The sequence below is a fragment of the Otolemur garnettii genome, unplaced genomic scaffold (assembly GCF_000181295.1).
Source record: "Otolemur garnettii isolate 467f Iridium unplaced genomic scaffold, OtoGar3 scaffold00087, whole genome shotgun sequence".
Lineage (NCBI taxonomy): Eukaryota > Metazoa > Chordata > Mammalia > Primates > Galagidae > Otolemur > Otolemur garnettii.
The window spans coordinates 5,023,784-5,039,371 of NW_003852482.1; the positions used below are offsets into that span (position 1 = coordinate 5,023,784).

Here is a 15,588-nt window from a genome sequence, read left to right on the forward strand (position 1 = left end):
AGAGTTGCTACCTTTGGGGTCTTTCTGGCGATCAGGTGAAATGACATATATGGAGCACCCACATGGTGCCCCGCCCCCCAGGTGCTGAAGTAATGGCAGCTGTTATTATTAATAATCGAAAGTAATACGGGACTCAGGGGTTCCAGTACGAACAGCTGCCTCCGCTGGCCTCCGAAGAGACTGATCCTGGCCCTGCCTCGAGGTCTGTCCTGGCTGAGCCCATGGTCCTCTCCACGACAAGCTCCTTCTATGAATACCTCTGCATGCCAGGCCCTGTGAATACTTCCCATAGGTGCGGGCTAATGTGAAGCCTGCTTCTTCACGCAGTGCAGGGAGGCTGGCTGGCTCACGGCAATGCTTTCCTCCATGTCCCATGTCACCAGAGGAGCTGAACCAACCCCAGCAACCCCTCTGATGATGTTGGGAGGAAGAGGCACCGGGGCCAGGTCTGGAGCCACTCTGACGCTTGCACCCAGCGGGGCTCATGCTCTGCCCTTCCCCACCTACATGGGCCAGGCCCAGCTCAGGAAAAATCAAAAGCAGAGCTGGAGCATGTGTGATGTGACTTGGGAGGCCCCGAGGGGGAGCAGCCGGGCCAGCCTCGTTAGTGCTGACCTTGGCACCGGGCTGCTCCTGATGGATGGGGCTCGGGCCTGGACAGGCCCCGGGGGAGTGGCGGCCCATCCATTACGGCCCATCAGCGCCTCCCTGAACACTCCTGGCTCGGGATGCCAAGAGTGCCGGGCCTAGAATAAATCTCTGTCTGGGCCACAGGAGAGCCGAGAGGAAAACAAGGCAAAGTGTGAAAAATGCCTCTGTCCTGGCTCTGGTGACAAAGCCTCCATGGAGGAGGAAGGAGCCAGCAGGCGTCTGAGGAGGTGGGAGAGACAGCAGGAGCAGCTGGGCGGGAAGAGACAAGACAGGGGCCCCGGACCACTGCCCTGCTGGAGACGTCTCCCTGCCTGGGCCCCTCTTATGTAGGTCCACGGAAGCAGGCTGGCCCTGAGGAGGAAGGGACTCGCATCACACCCAGCTGGGAAGTCCCAAGGCCCCAGCAGAGGCAGCCCAGGCTGGGCAGTGATGCCGGCCAACACCTCCACCTCCATGATTCTGTCCTGACTGCCAAGCATGAAGGTCCTGGAGGAGGCTGCCTGGACTGACCTCCCCCACACACTTCCACTAATCACCTGTGACCTCTTGCTGAGGGGCAGAACCTCTCCCTGCCTCAGTGTCCTCATGGGGAAAAGCAGATGATGGAACCACAGTGTAGGTACCAGCCCCAGAAGTGCTCATCTCGCTGGTTGTTGAAGGATGTAGCTATTGTTTGCAGCCACCACCACGGAGCTCGGGAGGAGAAATAACTCCCTCACCCAGGGCTCTGCCTCTGCAGCCTCTGGGTATGGACAGACAACGACTCTGGAAGGAAATGTGGCTCAATTCCTGGCATTGCCACCCCTGGCCGTGTGGCCTTGTGCAAGTGATTCTCTGAGCCTGTCTTCCCATCTATAAAATGGGATGACTGGGCAGCGCCTGTGGCTCAGTGAGTAGGGCACCGGCCCCATATACCAAGGGTGGCGGGTTTGAACCCGGCCCCAGCCAAACTGCAACCAAAAAATAGCTGGGCATTGTGGCAGGTGCCTATAGTCCCAGCTTCTCAGGAGGCTGAGGCAAGAGAATCACCTAAGTCCAAGAGCTGGAGGTCGCTGTGAGCTGTGATGCCACTGTACTCTACCAAGGGAGACAAAGTGAGATTTTGTCTCTAACAACAACAAAACAACAAATATATATATGTACAACAAGTATATATATACACACACACATATAATGGAATGGCAATTGTGACCGGGTAGAGTTGCATTTGATGAGATATTGGATATAGGGTACTCAAGGTTGTGCCCGTCAGCCACTTATCAGCCACAAGGATTGGCCCCACGTGATGGATCAAAGCCCATCCAGTGTCCTCGTAGCAGGCTCCAGGGAGCTGCTGTGTCTCCTCTGCCTCTTTTCTTATCCTTACCATGTTCTTGGTGCCCAGGGGTCTCCTTCTCCCATCCCACCCACCCTCCTGTTGCTTCCCTCTGGACACTTCCATCCTGTTTATGAACCTCCCTTTAATACATGATATTTGGTATTTTTTAACTTGATGCTGCAAGTATGAGCAGAGCAGCAGCAAAGGGCGAGGAAGTCAGCTCCCTTGCTCTGAACTGGTTGCCTCTCCTTATGCAGCGGGGACACATTCTTTAGAGGCACAGCACCGACTGCAGATCAACATATCAGGCAGGAGCACAGCATTCTGTGGATTCTTTACTTCCTCTTTTTAAAAAAGTTAAAAAAAATTTTTTTGGCGACAGTATCACTTGCCAGTGTCTCTTTCCACTCAACTCTGTCTCGAGTTCGTTGTTGTTTGTTTTTTTTATTTTGTGCTCAGACCTTAGTGATGAAAGTCTCAAAGTCTTAAAAGGGTGCCGGCCCACATTTCCCCCCAGCAAATACCTGAGTGCCCACCACGGGCCAGTCATTGCGGCATTGCATCAGACTCTGATGATGATACAGTGGTGGACAAAGCTGCACTCTGGGACCTGGGTGTCCGGTGACGACTGGCAGAAGGCGGAGGAGTGTTGACTTACAGTTGCCGTAGGTGCTGCTGAGCGACAGGGCAGGGCGGGACGGCTTGGCCGGGTCGGGCAGCTCGTGTGCTCCGGGCGGGCTCGAGGCCCGGGCTCTGCGAGGTCCACACGCGCCCCCTTGCGGCCAGCCCGGGTTTGGCTCGGCCGGGTTTCAGGACTCCGTGATCCACTACTTGGTCTTGCCCTTCAGAGACTGCCTCGCAGCCGTGGGACAGCTGCCCGGGAAGGGGCTTATTATTATTTTATAGGACTTTGGGTGGATGGCTTGGGTTTGGGGCCATAGAAGCAAAATAACCCAGAGTGATTGATGGGCCCATTGTAAATTTGTAAAATAAATCAGCTCAGCAGAGAGATTCAAAAAAACCTGTCAGGCAGCAAACATTTTTTTAACAGCCTGTAAAATTTCCTCTATCCTTCACATTTGTCAACGTCAGGCTGATGATGCATCTGATAGCACTGCCAGCAGCAGCTGCAAACGGGTGAGCGGCAGCATTTCCGACTTACCCTTCTTACTTTTCTGCGGTCTGAGCTCTCAGCACCAGGACTGGGGAGCCAGACCAGACTAATTGGCGGATGAGCTGAGGATCCTACTGAAGTTTCCTGTCTCTACTGGCTTTATATTTGGATCCCAACGTGCCATTTGTTCATGAATTCACTCAGCAAACATTTCCTGACAGCCTCTTGGGCACAGACACAGTGGCCGCCCCATGGATACTGGAACACCCACAGTAGTGAAGGTTCTAGATGCGCTCTCAAGGAGTATGAGTTTATCAGGAAGTGGGTACTACTGAAGGTGAGGGTGACGGAGGTGACACGGCAGAAGGGAAGTTCACTATGCTCTTTTGAAATATTCAGATTAAGTTTGAAAGCTTCCAGAAAAGTCCAGGACAGCCTTGCACACCATCCTGTCTCAGCCCCCCTTGAGTGCAGAAGAAATAGGGGTAGCATCTCCACCCATGTCATCTCTGCCCCCCACTGATTAGGGAGGCAGATCACTGTGGTCACTGTCATAGGTGTTTGGAGGCCAAACTAATCCCCCCCCAGTACAGAGCAGCCATGGGCAAACGACTTGCCTCTCGGACCCTCATCTCCTCTTCTGCCACACGGGGTATAAGAGTACCAACCTGTACACACTGAGCTGCTCAATGAGGATGCAGCTGCACAATGTCTGACCTATGATAGTAACAATAACATCAGTGTCATTATCAGTTCAAGGTGGGGTCCACCCACCTGTGTCAGACACTGATGCACGGGGTGGGGGGGGGCTGTTTGCTCATTGACTGAGTGATGGAGCCTCCTGCTAGTGTCCTCATGTCCTCATGTTGAGTGTGGCGCAAGGCTCCAAGCAGGGTGGTGGCAGAGCCTGGAAAGCCTGGAGTCCGCCAGGAGCAGCAGCTGCTGCCCGCCTCGCCTCCCCTCCCCTCCTTGCCATCCCTGACTCAGCATAATCGACAAGGCTGGACCAATTAGGAGTGGTAACAATTAAGATGTGCTGAGGGCATGTGAACATTTGCAAACACTTATTAAAATACATCAATAATTAAGCGCTTCTTTAATAGTTACATTTCTGGCCTCCAGACATATCTGTTTCTGGACCTGAGGTCGCAGCTTGCTTTGAGATCTGTGTTACACCCTTACACACTGGTAATGAGAATTTAAAATTCTTCCCTGACTTGAATTCTGAGATTTGACAGAGAAATGGCAGTGAGAGGATGTCTGGGCTCTTTCCAGCTGCCCGATCCTAGTGACATGGTCTTGAGCGCTAGCCAGGCCGGGTGGAAACCCAGGCTCTGCTGCCTCTGGGAGGGTCCTGACGGGATTTGCAGAATGACGTGGGCCTCACAGGAAGAAATATGGAGCAGCAATACACGGCAGAGTACCTGCCACATTTAAGCTCGAGTCACAATGGCTGTTGCTGGCTGTAACCCTGCTGTTACCAGAGGACAGAGGCCACAGGCTGCTGAGGGCTCAAGACCATCAGTGTATGTCACAGTTCCAAACTCAGGGCCCACCTAGACCTGGCCTGTAACAAAGATGAGAGGAGCCAGGGTGAGGGCAGCTGAGATACAGATTCTGTCCCTAAGGGACACTGCCTGTCAGCTCCAGCCCTGGAGCCAGGCCAAGGGCAGACCCCATTACCCAGTTTTGTGATTTTTCAGAAGTAGGAAATCCTAGTGCCTGGCACAGTGTCTGACCTGTGATAGTGACAATAACACAGGTGTTTATACAAAATCTCCTGACTTCCAAAAAAACATGGCAACTCCTTCAACCTTTTTACTTTTTATTTTGCATTACTGCATAGGCCAAAAACTTCTGTGAATTGGCTTGGCCATGGTCCCCGGTGGTGACTACACCTCGGCACAGCCCCCTCTTTCCAGGTAAGTTTAGGTCTCCACTTTCCTTTGAGCCACAGAGGCTCATGGATTGAAATGCTCCTTTGTGATGTAGCTACAATCCATAACAAATTGGTGTAGATTTGGAACAAGGCAGGCTAACTGGAAAGGCAATAGTTAAATAATCCCAGATTTGGGTCTGAATCCCATCTGGTATTGAAAGGCTGGGCATGTGGAGAAGAGGGCACACCCTTTGCCACAGAGGGAGGACCAGATGTGGGGGGAATTTCAACTCACAAGTAGTTACAACCCCTCTGTTTGATAGCCTCCCAGCTCGGATTGAGCATTCAGGGTTTAGTCTGAGGTGAGACTTTATTTTTTAACACATCTGTAGTTGTGAGTAAACAGAGCTAGTTTGTTTATTTATTTATTGAACCAAATTGCCCCCATAACTCCTCAGTCAGATTGGGTTTTTTAGCATGCTTTTAAAGTAAAGAAATAAATACAATTGAGGCTTGTAAAAGGTGATCATTAGAAAATGGGCCCTGGCCCCATAACTTTAAAGTAATAGCCCCATTAGGGAGCGGGGCGGTGGATTTTTAACTGTTCCTCCTTATTTATGCTGTAAGGTGGGAGGGTTTGCAGGCAGGTTGGGCATCTCAGTAAAAGCTTTTCCAGCAGCCATTTAACCTCCATTTATGAAGAAATAAAGCAAAATTGATGCTGATTTGGGCCTGCTTTGGGGGATATTTCTGTTCCATAAAAGGCCTTTTGCCTGCAATTTGCCGCACTGCCCTGTCATATCAGAAAGGACCGCTGTTGATAAAGACAAAGCTTTATGGCGGAGATATTTGCTGCTAACAGCAACCTAATGCAGCATTTTCATTTTTGTGCAATTAATGTTAATGTCTGCTACGAAAATTGTCATTAAATACCATTTTAAAATCCATTCAATTTGCATATGCAAAGCCCATTTACCATCACAGAAGATAGAGCCAGCACTTCATCACGTCTTTTCTGTGGAATTGTGGCCGCTCAGTTTTATAGCAATTTAAGATGCTGTATTAGAAGTCGGATGATAATGGATGCCTTTTTCAAGCCCAGCTGACTCAAGCGATAAATGGAAAACCTCAGCCTGGGGACCAAAAACTGTCTGTGTTCACATGATACCTCCGTCCCTGGAGGCAGGACACAGAGCACAGAGCACAGAGCCCTGGACAAGGGTCTGTCAGCCTGACTGTAGACCTGGCTCAGTCAACAGCCCTGGGAAGCTCTCTTTATCTCTCTGAACAAACTTCTTGCTATTTTCTCCTGTTCGAAGTAGGGGCTTCAAACCAGGTGATCGCTAATGTCTTATGTGTTCTATAATAACATTTTCTATATTTATTATTATTATTTTGAGGTGCAGTTTCACTCTGTTGCTCTGGGTAGAGTGCTGTGGTGTCATAGCTCACAGTGACCTAAAACGTTTAGGCTCAAGGGATCCTCCTGCATCAGCCTCCTGAGTACCACCATGCCTGGCTAGTTTTTTCCATTTTTAGTAGAGATGGGAGTCTCATTGTTACTTAGGCTGGTCTCGAATTCCTGAGCTCAAGTGATCCACTGGCCTTAGCCTCCCAGAGTGCTAGGATCCACAATCCTAGACTAATATTTTTTGTTTTTCAATATAAACATACAAGGCTGAGAATCCAGGCCAAACCCTGCCATGAAGAAGTTACGTGAACTTAGGGAGGTCAATTAATCTCTCCTTGTTTCGGCTGGGTAGTAATCCTGCCCAGGGCTTTAATGACAATGAAAATAAATTGGTGTGATGGTTTACAGACAGGCAGGGACACAGAACGCATCCCGAGGATCACAGAATGCTGAGATTGGCCTGTGTTACGAGTGTAACCTTCATTCACAGACGAGGAAGTGGAAGCCCCGGGGGGAATGTGATGTGGAGAGCTGGGGACAAAGGTGGGACTAGCACTTGTGCTGATTTCTGGCCCAAGGCTCCTCCCTGACACCATGCTATCTTTGAGACACCTGGTCATCAGCACAGACTAGCCTAGTGACCTAGTGTGTGGGACAGAACCCTGTTCTGCTGTGCTCCAGGCACTCTGCAAAAGCAAGGTGGGGAGGGGACACGGGGAGGGCATGTGTGCAGGCAGAGCAGGCAACGGGAGCCCCACAGACACCCTGGAGGGACCCACCTGAGGATGGCGTCACAGGCGGGAAAGTGTACGATGCAAAGATTAGTTAACCTACCCAGAGGGGACTGTCCACCATGCCTGTAGGGTCACCTCCCCAGTGTTCAGGTGAAGAGAATCGCATTTCTGGTGAAAGACATATCTAGTATATGAGGCTGTGTGAGGTGGGAAGACTCACCAAAGCGGTGATGCTGAGCTGAACTTGGAAGCATGAGGGGTTGTATGAGGTAGGACCTTGGGAAAGGCAGAGGGAAAGCACACGCAAGCACGGCGGCAGGTGCTGCTGAGAAGAGCGTGGCAGCCCCGCCAGAAGCCAGACACACAATTACCCTGTGATCCAGCCATTCCACCTCTGTTTATAAACCCCAAAGAATTGAAAGCAGGGATTCAAACAGATATTTGTACACCTATGTTCATAGCAATATTTTTAACAAGCTGGAAACAACACAAATGTCCACCAGTGGATGAAAGAAAATCTGGTCTCTCTGTGCAGGGAATATTACTCGGCCTTACAAAGGAATGAATTCTGATACATTCGGAAACATAGACAAGTCTTGAGGATATTCTGGGAGATGAAATAAACCAGACACAAAAGCACAACTATTGCATAATCCCATCTATATGAGGTGCCCTGCTACGGTCAGATTCACAGAGACAAAGTAGAATGGGGCTTACTCCAGAGTTGGATTTGGGGGTCGGGGGTTAGTGCCTAATGGGGACAGAGGCTCAGCTTGGGAAATTGAAGAAGTTCTGTGCATGGTGGTGGTGATGGCTGCACAACAACGTGAATGTAATCTGCCCCCTGAACTGAACACTTAAAATGGTTGAAATGGTAAATCTTATGTAAATTTTACCACAATTAAAAAAAAAATTAGAAAAGGCTGGGTATAGTGGCTCATACCTGTAATCCTAGCACTCTGGGAGGCTGAGGCAGGGGGACTGCTTAAGTTCAGGAGTTTGAGACCAGCCTGAGCAAGAGCAAGACCCCCATCTCCACTAAAAAAAATAAATAGAAAAACTAGCCAGGTGTTGTAGCACATGTCTATGGTCCTAGCTACTTGGGAGGCAGGAAGATTTGTTGAGCCCAAGAGTTTGACATTGCTGTGAGCTATGATGCCACAGCACTCTACCCAAGGTGACAGAGTGAGACTCTGTCTCAAATAAATAAATAAAATAGAAAAAGAAAAAAAAAAGATTGAACCACCAAAAAAATTTAAAAGTATGGTAGCATAATCAAAGGAAGACACCTAGTCTAGGAGGGAACTTGGAAAGACAGGCTGGGGATAGAATGTCAGCGGCCTTGAATGAGGGCGGGGCAGGATGCTGCCACATGGATGGGATGAGATATTGGCCTTGTCAGTCACAGGGGCTGGAGGTGGAGGCTCAGGCCACTCGCTGATGTCTGGGAGCAGCCTCTTCTATTTATCTGTTCAGTGCCCGGTGCACAAATGTCAGCTTGTGCCATGACGCAGGAAGCATTAGGAAGCTGGGCTGCATGGACACTTGCTGGTTCTGCCTTTTTGCCTCCTGGAAACAGAACCCTGATCTGTGCACTTTTCCACCATCCCAGGGATCCTTGGGACTGAATTCACCCCTTACCCTGGCATGTGATTGCACCTGACCAATCAGAGGGCTTCAGATTCCCCTGGGCTCAGAGGCAGGGATGTGACTCAGGCCTGGCCAATCAGAGGGCTGCAGATTCCCCTGGGTTCAGAGGCAGGCATGTGACTCAGGCCTGGCCAATCAGAGGGCTGCAGATTCCCCTGGGTTCAGAGGCAGGCATGTGACTCAGGCATGGCCAATCAGAGGGCTTCAGATTCCCCTGGGTTCAGAGGCAGGCATGTGACACAGGCCTGACCAATCAGCCTACTTGACAAGCCCTACTCACAAGAGATGAGCACAGACCCAAGCTGGACCAAAGACCTGAATCTCAAAGCTTTTGTTGTCCCTATGCCCTTAGCACTGGGCTCACTAAGAGAACAGGACATAAGAATGGCATCATTACTGGCCATTTTGTCAGGTGAGGAGGATGCTTGTCCAGAGAATGGAGCCAAAACCGGGATGCATAGCCGGGCACAGAGACCAAATGCCGACAACATTGTCTGACGGCCTGGATCATGCTGCACCCGAAGCTCCACCCTTGGGCTCTGCAATCCTGTGAGCCAATATATTCTCCTTAAAAATAAAAAAAAAAAAATCCATGCACTTTACTTTGAGTTGAGTCTTGATTACATGGAACTGCATTCTGTTTTTAAAAACTGTCATGTGTGCCAGGGTGGGAACATAGGACACACATCTGACTCCAAACCAGCTACTGTAACCAGGGCTTAAGAAATATACTGGCTGGCCAGGCTTGGGCCACATGTCTGCATCTGGGTCAGTTGTTGATGCCAAGGCAGCCTGAACCCTCTGCCTGGCCTGGCCTGATCATGTTTCCCTCCCGGGAGTCAGGGGTGAATTCAGTATCCAGGATCCACATGCGATGCGAGAAAAGATGCATGGATCAGTGTTCTGTTTTGAGAAGGAGGGAATCCCAAACCATCAAGTAGGATAAAGTCCCCAACTGTGGAACTGGTACAGATGTCTATGTAGGGGATAGAATTTAATCTGTGCATCAACAAGAAAGAATTCTGTAGCAACATGGTAGGCGCCTTGGAAAGGGCAGATTCAGGGAGAGCAATTAGCAGGTTTCTGCAGAGGTACAGTCAGAGAGGGGGCACATGGCCCTGGAAGTCCCCCTGTTGGCATCCCCCCTCTCTCTGCCTATTTCTACATGGAATGTGGGTCCTTGTTGGCAGTAGGGAGCTGATCTAAGCCGCAGGGTGGTTGTACCCTTGCTGTAAAGTTAATAGTGTTGGCAGTAGAGAGGCTATGGGACCGCTGGGTTTGTGTACAGATTCATCTCACGTATGATAGTGGTGGAGCCCCAGAGTGATAATGTCACGGGGGAATGCAGGGGCTTTCTGGGGTACCAGATATTCTGTATCTTTCTCTGAGTAGTAGTTACATGAGCATTTCCAGTTATAAAATTTCATCAATCTGAACTCTTCATGATTCGTGCTTTTTACTATGAATAAGTCAAACTTCAATATAAATTTTAGAAAATTTCATTGCCTTTGGGACTACAATTCACATTACACCATCTTAAATAATAGTAGCTAACATTTATTGAGTGCTTGTTGTGTCCCAGGCCCTACGCCGAGGTTTTCGAGTGTGTCCTGTCGCTGAAACCTCTCAGCAATACTACAAAGTGGGGGCTGTTTATCCATATTCTAGAGATGCAGAAACTGAGGCAGAGGCCAGATGTGGCCCCAGGCTCCAGGGCCTCGCTCGTGGCCTCACAGGCATGGTGCCACACAGGGTAACCGCTCTCCCCTTCTTTGCCCAGGTTATTAACCCCCCTGAGGGGAAAAACAGGTCTTAACGAGTGTTTGCTGATTAAGGAAACATGGGTGGCCCATGCACAGCCCTATAGGTTATCCTGCTGCCAGGCAGTGACCTGGCTCAGCTAGATTCAGGGTGTGGCCTCAGAAGTCACACAAGAGAGCGTCTGGAGACGGAGGGCAGGGAGCTTCAGAGGATGGTCACTTCAGAGGTCATCCTCTGACCTTTCCCTGGGTAAGCTGGCACCCTAACCACCTCCAGCCTCCTTACCGTGCCTGGATCCCAAACGTCATGTTGGGAGGGAGGGAGGGCGGCTCCTTCTTCAGGCGCCGGTCATCCTCATCACGGATGCGGACGTCGTGGAGCTGACAGTAGAGGAAGTTCTCCCGGGCCGTCACCAGGCCAGCTTTCACGGCCCCACGGTTCATTGCAATGTAGTTCCGGGTCAGCTCATGGGGGCAGGTGGGCTGCTGTTTTAACGTGTTCCAGTGTCCGATGGCTGAGAGCAGGGGGAGACAGAGCCACGGGGAGGTCATCAGGCTGGAAATGTAGTGCCCTGGGCCTCTGATTGAGAAGATGCAGGGCACTTTCCCACGGACCTGAGACCACCAGGTGACAGCCCTGCCTTGCTCCCCAAAAGCACAGCCCTGAGAAAGAGGGGATCAGGACCCCCAGAGACTGCACGGGGTGCCTGAACACCTTTCCTGGAACTGGGCTTGCCTAGTCTTGACCTCAGTAGGGCCATCAGACACTTGCTCCTTAGCCTGTCGTGAGTGTGGAGCCCGAGCAGCAGAGCACAGACAGTCCACTACTGTTTCCCTGCCACTGAAGCCCTGGTCCTGCTTGGTTCTCCCATCTCAGCCACTCTGTCACTGGCACTGGGCCAGACGCCAAGCCACTCACCTAGGTCAAGAGCTCTGTGGAGAGTGAGCCTCCCGCCCACTCCTCACCCCTGCACTCTAAAGCATGCTCGCTCACCTTCAGGGACCCCTCCATCCAGCCCCCGGACGTAGAGTCCATAGTTGAAATCAATGCCCGGTAGACTGCAGCTTCTTTCCCTGGGCTTGCCAAGTTCAGCCTGTCGGGGCAGAGAGAGCAGAGGTGAGCAGTGGAATCTCAGACCCGCCCTATGGTCACCCAACACAGGGAGGCATGGGATGCCTGCATCACCTCCAAGGGTGTGGACAGCAGAACCCTCCCTGAGTGGAGAGCAGGCTGTGTTTGGGAAGGTGACGTACAGCAGAAGCTGACTGGTGCACTCTACTCGGGGGTGGGGGTGAGTGAGGACAGCAGAAACGGAGGCCTCTGTGTCACATTTGTACACTTGGGGTGGCGGAAACGCATTCCCCGAGCTAAGCAGCCATGTTTGGGGTGGAGCCTCCATTTGCCTGGCTCAGGTTGGACCTAACAGGCCCAGTCCAGGAGGACTCATCTGGAGGCCGCCACGGAGGGAGAGGGACATCCTTCTTACCTAAAACTTCATTTCTACCAGGGACGGAGCAAACGATTCTCATTGCAGCTCACAAGGAAATCCTTCCTTTAGGGCAGGGACACAGGGACAGGGACACTGTCACCCCCTCAGCACCTGTTCACACTCTCTGTTTCTGTTGAACTCACTGACCCCTGCAGAAGAGGTCTGTATGAGCAGAATCACTCTATTCTCAACCATGTCATCTCCCTACTTTATATGTCTGGGGACTGGGAAGAGAGGCAGAGCCTCGCCCCTGGCTCCTGAGGGTGGGGCAGGTGTGTCTGACCCCAGGCGGAGGCTGTCTCTGGAACAGCAAGTCCTAAGGGTAGAGGCCCTGTGCTGGGTGGTGCTCAGGACACCATCATCACCTTCCTCATCCCTGAGTGCCCACTCAGTTCTCAGTTCTCCCATTTAGTCTGCACAGATGCCCAGGGAGGTGGGCCCCTTGACCCCTGTTTTTCATGGGGAAGCTGAAGCACAGAGAGATCACACAGCTCGCATCAGGCCAGCAGCAGGAACCCAAGCTGGCTGCTTCTAGCTCACGCTCAGATCTGGGAGCTCAGCAGATACCAATGAGCCCCAGACTTACATGGCTCCCTGATGCCATCAGGCCCCTGGACACTGCCGCAGGCCGAGGGCTGGAAGCTGCAGGGTGTTGCATCTCCCAGGATCTCCAGTCTCTGGCCTCACTTTATCCCCTTCTATTACCTCATCTGTGTCCCACTCTCTGGCTCCCCCCACAGGGTGGGTGCAGAGCAGCGTCTCGTCAGCGCCTCTGCAGTAAACTCCTCCCTTGGGCTGCTCCCCACACAGCCGCTGTTGAGGCAGAACAGCCCACTCCCCATCTGAAGAGCCACAGGCATGCCAGCCCCATCCAGGCCTTTGCTCTGAGCCCATCTCTGCCCCTGCCGGGCCTTCTTTTTCCAGCCCTGTCGCTGCCAGAAGCTCTCTGGAGCCCTTGGGCTCACCGTGGCCCGCCCTCCTCTGAACTCCAGCAACTCTCAATCTTTGTTCTATTCACTTGGGGCTTAGAACTTAAGTCACCTTCTTATTTCCATGAATGCACCTGCTGGACCACCCTGCCTGGATTATAAATTCCCACATAACCAGACCCCTGTCTTCTGTTACTTCCTTTTTCTCGGTGGTACATAGCAGGTGCACAACAAATGCCTGGTATTAAAAACCTTCCCCTAGGAAGCCTTCCCCCATTGGCATCAATCCAGACAGGCCTCTGTATTATATGGTGCACCGTGGTGGCCCACGCCCACCGTCATGGCAGTTTCAAAATTACACAATTGTACCTGCTATAGCATGGATGGCCCCTGACAGCACGGTGCTGGGAGCCAGACACAAGGCCCACATACTGCACGGCTTTGTTTTTGTGAAATGTTCAGAACAGGCAAATCCACAGACAGGAAGTAGATCAGTGGTTGCCAGGGCTGGGGGTGGGTGGAGGGCAGAAATGGAGGGACTGTGGGGTGATGGCATGGCTAAGGGGTGTTCTGAGTGGCGGTGATGAAAGTGTTCCAAAGTTCTTCGTGGTGATGATTGTACAACTCTGTGATTATAGTAAATGCCATTGCATCGTTCACTTTCACTGGGTGAATTGCATGGTATGTGAATCACATCTCAGAGAAAGCCACTGAGAAATGACAAAGTAGTGTAATTGAGTCATTAGTCGTCTGATGATCAGTTTACTGTCTGTCTCCCCCAGGATACTGTGTGCTTCACTGAGGCAGGGATTCAATCTTTACTTTTTAAGGTTAGTTTTTTAAAAAATAGACATTATAGTTTAGAGCAGTTTTAGGTTCACAGCCAAACTGAGCAGAAGTTACGGAGATTTCCTTAGATATCCCATCAGTCTTTGTTCTGACCCATCTTTTCCCAGTGTCCAGCATAGAATAAATGTTAGTAAATAAGGGTAGAATGAATAAATGGAAGAAGTACCTAAGTCTTAGCTTAGGCTGACATAACAAATCATCATCATGTTTGCTTGGGGCTTAGAACTTAAGTCACCTTGATTTCCATGAATGCACCTGCTGGACCAACCCTGCTTGGATTATAAATTTCCACATAGCCAGACCTCTGGCTTCTGTTACCTCCTTTTTTCTTTTCGTACATAGCAGGTGCACAGCGAATGCTATAAACACTTTTAGCATTATGAGTGGGTGGCTATAAACACTTATTTCTCACACTTCTGGAGGCTGGGAAGTCTAAGGTGAAGGCAGCAACAATCTGGTGTCTAGGGAGGGCTCACTTCCTAGTTTGCAGACAGCCGCCTTCCCAATGTGTTCTCACATGGCAGAGAACAAAGAGGGAGTGATCTAGCTCTCTTCTTCTTCCATCACAAGGGTTCCACCTTCACAATCTCATCACCCCATAATACCATCCCATTGGGGGCTAGGGTTTTATCACATGAATTTTGGGGGAACACACACATGCAGTCCAGACACCCTACTTTGAGGCTATTAGCTCCTTTATACACAGTAATTGATCATTTTTCTCCTTCTTCTTTCCCATCTCAAGTCCCAGAACACCCCTCCAACTCCCTCAAGAGCAACGGAGTGAGTGCTGAGGTCCAGGAGGGCACTTCTGTTGGGTGATCTGTTTTGAATTCCTTCCACACCACTCACTCTGAGCTGCAGACAAAGCTCCAGCCTCTCATTTGTTTATAAAATGATCCAATCTCTCCAGTGACTGCCAGGGAAGTTAATTAAAATGTGACTTCTCTGGGAGAAGCCCCGCCTCCCTCAGGGTAGGTGCAGGTGGGCAGAGTTCCAGCTGGCAGGGGGACCACAGACAGACTCAGAAGCTGGCTGCCACCTTACGGAGGGGGCGAGGGAGCAGGCGGGCACCTCAATCTCTGCACTTTTTAGCATAGTTGCCTAGGAGTCAATAACTGCCAAAACACATGGAGGCCCGAGGCTGCAAAGTGTCATCCCGATGGGAGGTTTGCTCATACTTCATTCCACAAATATTTATTTCTGCACTGAGTCCTATGCTGGGAGTTCTACTGTGAACAAATCAGACACACGTTCTCTGCTTTCATGAAGTTCACTCTCTTGCAAACAGAATAGTTAAGCAATAACAGTCAGGCAAACCAGGAGGCTTCAGGAGGGAAGGATAGAGTGCTCCTCGCTCTAAAAATGTGTGTGTCCATAGAGAGAAAGAAGATAATTGTAATACATAATCTGACAAAGGACTCTTACCTGTCATATACAAAGAGTTGCTATAAATCACTAAGAAAAAGGTAGATAATACTATTAAAAATGAGCAGAAGACTTGAACAGGCTCTTCATAAAGAGGATGTCCAGGAGGCCAAGACCCATATGTCCAGGTGCTTGACCTCTGGGAAATAAAAAGCAAAAGCTCAATGTTATTGGCGAGGATGTGGAGCAACTGGAACACTCATGCACTTGCTGGGAAGGAAAACTGGTATAACCACTGTGGAAAACTGCTTGGCAGTATCGTAAGGTGACCAGAGGTCCGGCTTTTGGTGGGCCAGTCCTGATTTTTAACAATTTGTCCTGCATCCTGCAGCGTTTTTAAAAAGTCCTGATTGGGGCTCGGCGCCTATAGCTCAA

The 15,588-nt window shown here is 50.6% G+C and overlaps 1 protein-coding gene across 2 annotated transcripts in view; it reads right to left on the reverse strand.

The window, feature by feature from the left end:
- Positions 1-15,588, reverse strand: part of CFAP77 (cilia and flagella associated protein 77) — a 136,232-nt gene that overhangs the window by 47,488 nt on the left and 73,156 nt on the right. For both annotated transcript variants that reach the window (XM_003794878.2, XM_003794879.1), the window contains 2 exons: positions 11,512-11,611; positions 10,804-11,032 (listed from right to left, as the gene is read on the reverse strand). In XM_003794878.2, coding sequence (XP_003794926.1) covers positions 10,804-11,032; positions 11,512-11,611 — 329 coding nt within the window. The remainder of the gene's footprint in view (positions 1-10,803; positions 11,033-11,511; positions 11,612-15,588) is intronic.